Source organism: Mizuhopecten yessoensis, unplaced genomic scaffold (genome assembly GCF_002113885.1).
Source record: "Mizuhopecten yessoensis strain PY_sf001 unplaced genomic scaffold, ASM211388v2 scaffold5559, whole genome shotgun sequence".
In the NCBI taxonomy this organism is placed as follows: domain Eukaryota; kingdom Metazoa; phylum Mollusca; class Bivalvia; order Pectinida; family Pectinidae; genus Mizuhopecten; species Mizuhopecten yessoensis.
The window spans coordinates 16,787-29,976 of record NW_018406109.1 but is presented as its reverse complement, the minus strand read 5'-3'; the positions used below and the strand labels follow the sequence as shown (position 1 = coordinate 29,976).

Here is a 13,190-nt window from a genome sequence, read left to right as displayed (position 1 = left end):
GTTCCTGTGAATGAGAGCATTCCAATGAAAGATTTGTCGAGTTATTGAGAGCATTCAAATGATAAGATGGCCCAGTGAATGAGAGCATTCCAATGATTGTGAATGAGAGCATTCCAATGAAATAGAATGTTCCTGTGAATGAGAACATTCCAATGATAGAGAATGTTCCAGTGAATGAGAGCATTCCAATGATTGAGATTGTTCCTGTGAATGAGAGCATTCCTATGATATAGAACGTTCCTGTGAATGTGAGCATTCCATTGATAGAGAATGTTCCCGTGAATATGAGCATTCCAATGATATAGAATGCTCCTGTGAATGAGAGCATTCCGATGAGGGAGAGAATTTTCATGTGAATGAGAACATTCCAATGATATGGAATGTTCCTGTGAATGAGGGCATTCCAATGATATATAATGTTCCTGGGAATGAGAGCATTCCAATGATATAAAATGTTCCTGTGAATGAGAGCATTACAATGATATAGAATGTTCCCATGAATGAGAGCATTCCAATGATACCAATGATATAGAACGTTCCTGTGAATGAGTACATTCCAATGAAAGATTTATCTAGTTATTGAGAGCATTCAAATGATAAGAAGGTCCAGGGAATGAGAACATTCCAATGATATATAATGTTCCTGGGAATGAGAGCATTCCAATGATATAAAATGTTCCTGTGAACGAGAGCATTATAATGGTAGAGAATGTTCCCGTGAAAGTGAGCATTCCAATATTAGGGAGGACTTCGTGTGAATGAGAGCATTCCAATTATATAGAACGTTCCTGTGAATGAGTACATTCCAATGAAAGATTTGTCTGGTTATTGAGAGCATTCAAATGATAGAGAATGTTCCTGTGATTCAGAGCATTCCAATGGTATAGAATGTTCCTGTGAATGAGAGTATTCCAATGATATAGAATGTTCCCGTGAATGTGAGCATTCCAATATTAGGGAGGACTTCGTGTGAATGAGAGCATTCAAATGATATAGAATGTTCCTGTGAATCAGAGCTTTCCAATGATATAGATGTTCCTGTGAATGAGAGCATTACAATGATATAGAATGTTCCCATGAATGAGAGCATTCCAATGATACAGAATGTTCCTGTGAATGAGAGCACTCCGATGATAGAGAGAATGTTCATGTGAATGAGAGCATTCCAATGAAATAGAATGTTCCTATGAATCAGAGCATTCCAATGATAGCGAATGTTCCCGTGAATGAGAGCATTCCAATGATATAGGATGTTCCTGTGAATGAGAGCATTCCTATGATATAGAACGTTCCTGTGAATGGGAGCATTCCAATGATATAAAATGTTCCTGTGAACGAGAGCATTATAATGGTAGAGAATGTTCCCGTGAAATGATATAGAACGTTCCTGTGAATGAGTACATTCCAATGAAAGATTTGCCAATGATATAGAATGTTCCTGTCAATGAGAGCATTCCAATGATATAGAATATTAACTTGAATGGGAACATTCCAATGATATAGTATGTTCCTGTGAACGAGAGCATTATAATGGTAGAGAATGTTCCCGTGAAAGTGAGCATTCCAATATTAGGGAGGACTTCGTGTGAATGAGAGCATTCCAATTATATAGAACGTTCCTGTGAATGAGTACATTCCAATGAAAGATTTGTCTGGTTATTGAGAGCATTCAAATGATAAGATGGCCCAGTGAATGAGAGCATTCCAATATTCCAATGATAGAGAATGTTCCTGTGAATGGGAGCATTCCAATGATAGAGAATGGTCCATTGAATGAGAGCATTCCAATGATAATTCCAATGATATAGAATGTTCCCATGAATGAGAGCATTCCAATGATAGAGAACGTTCCTGGGAATGAGAGCATTCCAATGATAGAGAACGTTCCTGGGAATGAGAGCATTCCAATGATAGAGAACGTTCCAGTGAATGAGAGTATTCCAATGATATAGAATGTTCCCGTGAATGTGAGCATTCCATTATTAGGGAGAATGTGTATGTGAATGAGAGCATTCCAATGAAAGATTTGTCGAGTTATTGAGAGCATTCAAATGATAGAGAATGTTCCTGTGACTGAAAGTATTCCAATGATATAGAATGTTCCCGTGAATGTGAGCATTCCAATATTAGGGAGGACTTCGTGTGAATGAGAGCATTCCTATGATATAGAACGTTCCTGTGAATGAGTACATTCCAATGAAAGATTTGTCTGGTTATTGAGAGCATTCAAATGATAAGAAGGTCCAGTGAATGAGAACATTCCAATGATAGAGAAGGTTCCTGTGAATGAGAGCATTGCGATGGTAGAGAATGATGCCGTGAATGAGAGCATTCCAATGATTGTGAATGAGAGCATTCCAATGAAATAGAATGTTCCTGTGAATGAGAGCATTCCGATGATAGAGAGAATGTTCATGTGAATGAGAGCATTCCAATGATATAGAACGTTCCTGTGAATGTGAGCATTCCAATGATAGAGAATGTTCCTGTGATTGAGAGCATTCCAATGGTATAGAATGTTCCTGTGAATGAGATCATTCCAATGATAGAGAATGTTCCTGTGAATGAGAGCATTCCAATGATATAGAACGTTCCTGTGAATGGGAGCATTCCAATGATATAGAACGTTCCTGGGAATGTGAGCATTCCAATGATATAGGATGTTCATGTGAATCAGAGCTTTCCAATGATATAGAATGTTCCTGTGAATGAGAGCATTCCAGTGATAGAGATTATTCCTGTGAATGAGAGCATTCCAATGATAGAGATTGTTCCTGTGAATGAGAGCATTCCCATGATATAGAATGTTCCTGTGAATGAGAGCATTCCAATGATAGAGATAATTGATTATGTTTTTATCTCAATTACGGTATTTTACGCTGAAATGGTAATTTTAATATTTACAATAGTAATAAGAAGATTGCAAGGCAGATTTATGTCCTACATATGAATTATATTTCAGCCGTGATATATCGATATTGTCGTAAGCCGAAACCGTCTCGTTAATGCAAAAATGATAATCATTTTCTTGAAACTTGAGCAGTTATCAAAATTAAATCATAAATATGCATCAAAATAGTTTGAAAGTGTAATCCAGGAACTTTACAAAGGTTCTCGGCTGCTTGTTTCTCTATTAGCATGACATAATTACACAGGCAAAGTACCGGAGGGGATGAGGGGAATTAATATCTGTTGTATTGCCGGTTAGACATACACATCAACACAAGCATGACAGAACCGTGCAATATCAGAAATGCTTAAGGTTTATCGAAGGTATTAAAAGCCCCATCCCAAAATAAAATGGTTAAATTAGGTTCTAAGGTGCGCTTTAGATAATAAACCGATTGTAGAAGCAATCTGATATAGGGTCCCAAAGGCAATCTGGTGACTAGCGAAGGTCAAGGTCACGGGAGTTATAACCTTGGCTATGCGATACAGCCGTTAGGTACTTTGCTATACCAGTGGTCGTCACCTTTTGTAAAACATTTCTGAAACAGATCTAGAACTCCCTATTGCATTTTATACATAGAATATAACACAAAAGGTCAACACTGATGGTTGTAAAAGACAACCAAACACGGAAATGGAACACCTGTCAGGATGCATTTTAACAAAACTGTTTTTCGTTTTTTTAGGTGACAATAGTTTCCGTTATAAACTGTTCATCTCCTTGAAACAATAATTCTAGCATTTATAATTTGGTAAGTGGGTGCTAGCACGAAGCCCGGGAAGTCGTATCTAAATAGGTATGACATTTTAATGCATGACCAAGACGTCTCATCTCGCTAATGTAGACGAGGACTAGGGGTAGGATATCGTTTGGCATTACCTTTTGACAGCCCCCGTCATAAATCGACGTGCTATATAGAATGTCACGAATACTCTAATGGCGACGTCAGGAAACGAGAGCGTATTTCAAAGATTAGGGCGGTCTTCTCATAATCCTTTCCATGCGCATTCGTTACGGAGTGTTAATCTGCAAATTTCCTTCTCCTGTCAAACCATTCCTGTTTGCCGACATGTCAGGAAAGGACAACAGGGTTGGCTGAATAAAAATAATCGTCAGACAATACACCAGTGGTGCTATTGGCCGACGCTTGTATAGTAACATACGTACACACGCCTCCAGCGCAAAGTGTGACAGCATATATACTTGCTGCTGAAGAGAAACTGATGGCGCTCGTGGTTTCATAATTATCACAATCAGGGGAACGTGTAAGGTGAGTTGTTAGATATCGTTAACTGTTGTATTGTATCTACCTTACCGTTGTTACTAACTGTATAGATGTGTTAAGTCTTATTTAGGGTGCTATACAGTCATATAGCTTATACTAGAAAATACAGTATGTTAACTCTAGAAATGGGGTTACTTTTTTGCAGAAGTCAAATAAGTATTTGTAATGTGGTTAAATGTTGTTTATGATTTAGGTATAATTAAATATGAATCCCTGTACTGTCTCTACTACTACCAATACTACTACAACCATATTACAATATTGATATTGTTTATACAATGTGAGGAGAGTTGGTAACACGTGAATATTGTTTGCCATTACAAACAGCAGAATAAATTCCGCGGTAATGTTTTTAATGTGTAATTTAAAATAAGTTGTTTTATGAAGCATACAGTTAATATATTATTTGAGGCCTTTGTAATATTTTGAATGTAAAAGTGAATTTGAATTACTTGTTAGCAGCATTCAATATTGGTAAGTTATGTAAATTAATGAACGACTTACTTCAAAAGCCAAATACAGCTTCAGCAGCGTCATTGTGTTTTGGTGAATCAATCTATATGTCCAGTTTGCCTTTGTTAGTTAATTGCCTCTTTTTCAGATTAAACACAAGATGGAGGTTACGACGTATAAAGTGGCCATTGCTGTGTTGATGTTTGTCTGTTTAATGATTAGTGACTCACAATGTGGGATTCCATTGAACTCTTTTCTCTCGGCTTCAAACGGCAAATTGGAACGAGACGCCGATGATGTAGACAATTTTGATGAAGAAACAGCAAATATCCAAGGCGTACGAGGACAAGGTACGTGGCGTAGATACAGGTTGTGTTAAGTATGCAGTCAAATATATAAACTGTATCGGTAACAAAAATAATAATTGAAAACAATGTGAACAAGGATTTCGAAACATTAAGTACCGATGTGAGTTCCTTTGTGAATTCGATAAAATCACAGGGAATATACAGTTTGACCTATTCATATTTAAAGCTTCATGAGATATACACTTAAATATATTGTAAAATGTCATGGAAATACACTTTCAGGTATTGTAAAATGACATTGTTATACATTTTAAATTTATTGTAAAACGAGATAGTTATACACCTTAATATATTGTAAAATGACATTGATATATACTTTCATGTATTGTAAACTGACCTGGTAATGCACCTTAATATATTGTAAAATGACATGGTTATACACTCAAACTTATTGTAAAATGACGTTTTCATTCATTCTTTAATTCCTCTCCAAAGAGATACAAATAAATGCAAAAAATAAGAGAGAAAAATAGATATTTAGCACAGTCTCTGGTTTTGGTTAAGGTTCATCGCGTACACGATCGCGTCACGATGTACGTTTTACATCCTGTCGTCTGCTGAGAGGTAATTATGTGACGCAGCTCTCAAGAACCGAGCTGCCATCATCCGAAACAGTTTGTCGTCCTCTATGTCCGGGTGTTTACATTCAAATAAAATTTGTACGAATTATTCTTCTGTTATATTGTCCTTAGTCAGGAATGTTTCTATGCCACATATAAAATGACATTGTTATACATTTTGATTTATTGCAAAATGACATGGTTATGCATATTAATTTATTGTAAAATGACATTGTTGTACACTTAAATATATTGTAAAATGACATAGTTATACACTTAAATATATTGTAAAATGATATGGTTATACACCTTAATATATTGTAAAATGATATGGTTAAACACCTTAATATATTGTAAAATGACATAGTTATACACTTAAAAATGTTGTAAAATGATATGGTTATACACCTTAATTTATTGTAAAATGGCATGGTTATACACCTTAATTTATTGTAAAATGACATAGTTATACACTTAAAAATGTTGTAAAATGATATGGTTATACACCTTAATATATTGTAAAATGATATGGTTATACACTTAAATTTATTGTAAAATGACATGGTTATACACTATTGTAAAATGACATGGTTATAAACCTAAATTTATTGTAAAATGATATGGTTATACACTTAAATTTATTGTAAAATGATATGGTTATACACCTTAATTTATTGTAAAATGATATGGTTATACACTTAAATTTATTGTAAAATGACATGGTTATAAATCTTAATTTATTGTAAAATGATATGGTTATACACTATAGTAAAATGACATGGTTATAAACCTTAATTTATTGTAAAATGATATGGTTATACACTATAGTAAATTGACATGGATATACACTATAGTAAAATGACATGGTTATACACTTTAATTTATTGTAAAATGCCATTGTATACACTTACATATATTTTAAAATGATATGGTTGTACACTTTAATATTCATAATTCAATTAATTATCTGAGTTTTTTCCATAAGAAATCAATAATGTAATATATAGCGAATCTTATTGAAAAATCTTACTAAAATAAATCTACTTAAATTCAGACACAATTGTGAAACGCGGGGAAGAAAATATTCACAGTATATTCAGTGAAATGTATAGTTAAATCCTAGAACACATGTAGGTCATTGTGATGTCACAGCAGACATACACATTGACATTGTGAAGACACAGAAAACATACATTGTAACAATGTATATCACAGCAGACATACACATTGACATTGTAAAGTCATAGAAAACATACATTATAACATTGTATATCACAGGAGACATACACATTGACATTGTAAAGTCATAGAAAACATACATTATAACATTGTATATCACAGGAGACATACACATTGACATTGTAAAGTCATAGAAAACATACATTATAACATTGTATATCACAGGAGACATACACATTGACATTGTAAAGTCATGGAAAACATACATTATAACATTGTATATCACAGGAGACATACACATTGACATTGTAAAGTCATAGAAAACATACATTATAACATTGTATATCACAGGAGACATACACATTGACATTGTAAAGTCATAGAAAACATACATTATAACATTGTATATCACAGGAGACATACACATTGACATTGTAAAGTCATAGAAAACATACATTATAACATTGTATATCACAGGAGACATACACATTGACATTGTAAAGTCATAGAAAACATACATTATAACATTGTATATCACAGGAGACATACACATTGACATTGTAAAGTCATAGAAAACATACATTATAACATTGTATATCACAGGAGACATACACATTGACATTGTAAAGTCATAGAAAACATACATTATAACATTGTATATCACAGGAGACATACACATTGACATTGTAAAGTCATAGAAAACATACATTATAACATTGTATATCACAGGAGACATACACATTGACATTGTAAAGTCATAGAAAACATACATTATAACATTGTATATCACAGGAGACATACACATTGACATTGTAAAGTCATAGAAAACATACATTATAACATTGTATATCACAGGAGACATACACATTGACATTGTAAAGTCATAGAAAACATACATTATAACATTGTATATCACAGGAGACATACACATTGACATTGTAAAGTCATAGAAAACATACATTATAACATTGTATATCACAGGAGACATACACATTGACATTGTAAAGTCATAGAAAACATACATTATAACATTGTATATCACAGGAGACATACACATTGACATTGTAAAGTCATAGAAAACATACATTATAACATTGTATATCACAGGAGACATACACATTGACATTGTAAAGTCATAGAAAACATACATTATAACATTGTATATCACAGGAGACATACACATTGACATTGTAAAGTCATAGAAAACATACATTATAACATTGTATATCACAGGAGACATACACATTGACATTGTAAAGTCATGGAAAACATACATTATAACATTGTATATCACAGGAGACATACACATTGACATTGTAAAGTCATGGAAAACATACATTATAACATTGTATATCACAGGAGACATACACATTGACATTGTAAAGTCATGGAAAACATACATTATAACATTGTATATCACAGGAGACATACACATTGACATTGTAAAGTCATAGAAAACATACATTATAACATTGTATATCACAGGAGACATACACATTGACATTGTAAAGTCATAGAAAACATACATTATAACATTGTATATCACAGGAGACATACACATTGACATTGTAAAGTCATAGAAAACATACATTATAACATTGTATATCACAGGAGACATACACATTGACATTGTAAAGTCATAGAAAACATACATTATAACATTGTATATCACAGGAGACATACACATTGACATTGTAAAGTCATAGAAAACATACATTATAACATTGTATATCACAGGAGACATACACATTGACATTGTAAAGTCATAGAAAACATACATTATAACATTGTATATCACAGGAGACATACACATTGACATTGTAAAGTCATAGAAAACATACATTATAACATTGTATATCACAGGAGACATACACATTGACATTGTAAAGTCATAGAAAACATACATTATAACATTGTATATCACAGGAGACATACACATTGACATTGTAAAGTCATAGAAAACATACATTATAACATTGTATATCACAGGAGACATACACATTGACATTGTAAAGTCATAGAAAACATACATTATAACATTGTATATCACAGGAGACATACACATTGACATTGTAAAGTCATAGAAAACATACATTATAACATTGTATATCACAGGAGACATACACATTGACATTGTAAAGTCATAGAAAACATACATTATAACATTGTATATCACAGGAGACATACACATTGACATTGTAAAGTCATAGAAAACATACATTATAACATTGTATATCACAGGAGACATACACATTGACATTGTAAAGTCATAGAAAACATACATTATAACATTGTATATCACAGGAGACATACACATTGACATTGTAAAGTCATAGAAAACATACATTATAACATTGTATATCACAGGAGACATACACATTGACATTGTAAAGTCATAGAAAACATACATTATAACATTGTATATCACAGGAGACATACACATTGACATTGTAAAGTCATAGAAAACATACATTATAACATTGTATATCACAGGAGACATACACATTGACATTGTAAAGTCATAGAAAACATACATTATAACATTGTATATCACAGGAGACATACACATTGACATTGTAAAGTCATAGAAAACATACATTATAACATTGTATATCACAGGAGACATACACATTGACATTGTAAAGTCATAGAAAACATACATTATAACATTGTATATCACAGGAGACATACACATTGACATTGTAAAGTCATAGAAAACATACATTATAACATTGTATATCACAGGAGACATACACATTGACATTGTAAAGTCATAGAAAACATACATTATAACATTGTATATCACAGGAGACATACACATTGACATTGTAAAGTCATAGAAAACATACATTATAACATTGTATATCACAGGAGACATACACATTGACATTGTAAAGTCATAGAAAACATACATTATAACATTGTATATCACAGGAGACATACACATTGACATTGTAAAGTCATAGAAAACATACATTATAACATTGTATATCACAGGAGACATACACATTGACATTGTAAAGTCATAGAAAACATACATTATAACATTGTATATCACAGGAGACATACACATTGACATTGTAAAGTCATAGAAAACATACATTATAACATTGTATATCACAGGAGACATACACATTGACATTGTAAAGTCATAGAAAACATACATTATAACATTGTATATCACAGGAGACATACACATTGACATTGTAAAGTCATAGAAAACATACATTATAACATTGTATATCACAGGAGACATACACATTGACATTGTAAAGTCATAGAAAACATACATTATAACATTGTATATCACAGGAGACATACACATTGACATTGTAAAGTCATAGAAAACATACATTATAACATTGTATATCACAGGAGACATACACATTGACATTGTAAAGTCATAGAAAACATACATTATAACATTGTATATCACAGGAGACATACACATTGACATTGTAAAGTCATAGAAAACATACATTATAACATTGTATATCACAGGAGACATACACATTGACATTGTAAAGTCATAGAAAACATACATTATAACATTGTATATCACAGGAGACATACACATTGACATTGTAAAGTCATAGAAAACATACATTATAACATTGTATATCACAGGAGACATACACATTGACATTGTAAAGTCATAGAAAACATACATTATAACATTGTATATCACAGGAGACATACACATTGACATTGTAAAGTCATAGAAAACATACATTATAACATTGTATATCACAGGAGACATACACATTGACATTGTAAAGTCATAGAAAACATACATTATAACATTGTATATCACAGGAGACATACACATTGACATTGTAAAGTCATAGAAAACATACATTATAACATTGTATATCACAGGAGACATACACATTGACATTGTAAAGTCATAGAAAACATACATTATAACATTGTATATCACAGGAGACATACACATTGACATTGTAAAGTCATAGAAAACATACATTATAACATTGTATATCACAGGAGACATACACATTGACATTGTAAAGTCATAGAAAACATACATTATAACATTGTATATCACAGGAGACATACACATTGACATTGTAAAGTCATAGAAAACATACATTATAACATTGTATATCACAGGAGACATACACATTGACATTGTAAAGTCATAGAAAACATACATTATAACAATGTATATCACAGGAGACATACACATTGACATTGTAAAGTCATGGAAAACACACATCATAACATTGTATATCACAGGAGACATACCCATTGACATTGTAAAGTAATGGAAAACACACATCATAACATTGTATATCACAGGAGACATACCCATTGACTTTGTAAAGTAAAAAAAAAAAACATACACTATAACAATGTATATCACAGGAGACATACCCATTGACATTGTAAAGTAAAAAAAACAACATACATTATAACAATGTATATCACAGGGGACATACACATTGACATTGTAAAGTCATAAAAAACATACATTATAACATTGTATATCACAGGAGACATACCCATTGACATTGTAAAGTCATAGAAAACATACATTATAACAATGTATATCACAGGAGACATACACATTGCCATTGATCTGATCTGATCTCTGTGCATGTTATATGTGAACAGAGATAAGGGACGTGAACTTGGTCATGGAGTGTTATAGCAATGTTCGTACTCTCTCAATGTTTCACCAACATTTCGACACGATACAGACATTTTTCATTGATCTTTTAATCCTTCTTTGTAGATCTTCGGAAACTTATTCTAAAGAAGCTGAGATTCCGGGATTTGGACGACCAGAGTCCGCCTAGTCTTTTAGAAAGCATTCAATTTCCAGGTAAGAGAAGCGCTTGTATTTCAATAAATCTGACGTTGTCACAGAACTGTATTAGCCCATACAAAGAGAATATAATAATTTTGCAATCCAGATCCTTTGAAATAAAGAACTATACGTGACCAGATTAATACACCAAAGCGAATTATAGTAGTTTTTGTATGCCGCTGGACAATGCAATATAAAAGAGTGTTTATATATCAATTCACAAAAAATGAGAATTGTTTAAACATGATGTTGTTTGATTTTGTATTAAGACATAGGTATGAGAAATTTTACAAATTTAAAGTAAAATGACGCGAAATTCGCATCCGATGGAAAATGCAAGGAAAACGTTAGTCCAGTAAAACTATCTCATTAATGAAAGGGAAGTTTAGGAAACTTTCTTCTGGTGTTGATGTGTATCCCATGACGAGTATATTTCCCTTTCAATGCTATTATAATGTAAGCGATTCAAACGAATTACGTCCTTTTACTCAAAGCCTCAATTGAAATTGACAAATGAATATATTGTGTATTGACTGCATTGACGGTGACCAGTGGCCATACTTTATTCCTCAAACATTAACTTCTGTTGTTACAGTGAAGCGGGACCAGGACAATCTTGTGGATAAGGTTGCCGCTCTTCTATCTGGTCTCAAAGTTAGACAGATTTCTGACAGTCCTAGTGTGCGCATGCCCAGTCTCAGATTCGGCTAACAAAGATATTGACCTGGATATTCGGAAATACGTAGAGCTGTTTTGTACTCGGAGAAAGGACTTGTAATATTACATTAACCTTATATACACAGAAATACATGGAACAAGACTACCTTTATAAGCGTGTACTTAACGTTTACACTTCTACCCAGGTAACAATAATACAGGATTTATTTTCGTTACTGTATGCAGGGATACTATATAGATTCATTACACGTCCCTGCTGTATGGAAATGACTGTTGACGTAATGGTGGATTTGACAGTGAACTATAAAGTTTAACTAGTGCTATATTACACAGAAAACTATTTTTGAAAGAAAAACAAAATTATTCCCAGAGTATCTATGTACATTACTCGATAAATGCATGGATTCGTTCTTGTTTTGCCTCGCCTCGTTTACATAAGCTGAAGCATTGCAGATACTATCGTTACATTGACTCAACTGCTAATAATGTTACACTGAGTGTACGGTACGTAATCACACATCTACTGTTATGTATGTAAACATTTGCAAGCCATGCCAACAACATATACTTGCATTCATTTATGTTTCCTTTTCAAATAAATTCAGCATTTATATTTGTACAAATGTTATATTCTTTATTTTTTGAAATTAAAACATTAAAAAAATGCCTATACAGCTCTTAGTGCAGTCCTACTTTGTTGCCGTCCATGTGTCAGCACCACATCCATAAGGATAGACCAAACTGAGCGTACGACCTGGGCACAGCTGTACGATTTGAGAGAGAGACAACATGGTTTCATGTAGTGTAATCTCTCATTCAGAAGGTGTGGTTACATAGAATGCAGTGTCTTATATAGACGTTGTGTTTACATGGAGTGAGATCTCTC

At 32.8% G+C, this 13,190-nt stretch overlaps 1 protein-coding gene across 1 annotated transcript; it reads left to right on the top strand.

Moving 5' to 3' along the window:
* The first annotated feature begins 4,074 nt into the window (after positions 1-4,074).
* Positions 4,075-12,963, top strand: LOC110450963. Its single transcript, XM_021498778.1, has 4 exons — positions 4,075-4,220; positions 4,837-5,038; positions 11,552-11,641; positions 12,222-12,963. The coding sequence occupies exons 2-4, from the start codon at positions 4,849-4,851 to the stop codon at positions 12,335-12,337; spliced, it is 396 nt and encodes a 131-aa protein (XP_021354453.1). The 5' UTR covers positions 4,075-4,220; positions 4,837-4,848; the 3' UTR covers positions 12,338-12,963.
* Positions 12,964-13,190: the final 227 nt, after the last annotated feature.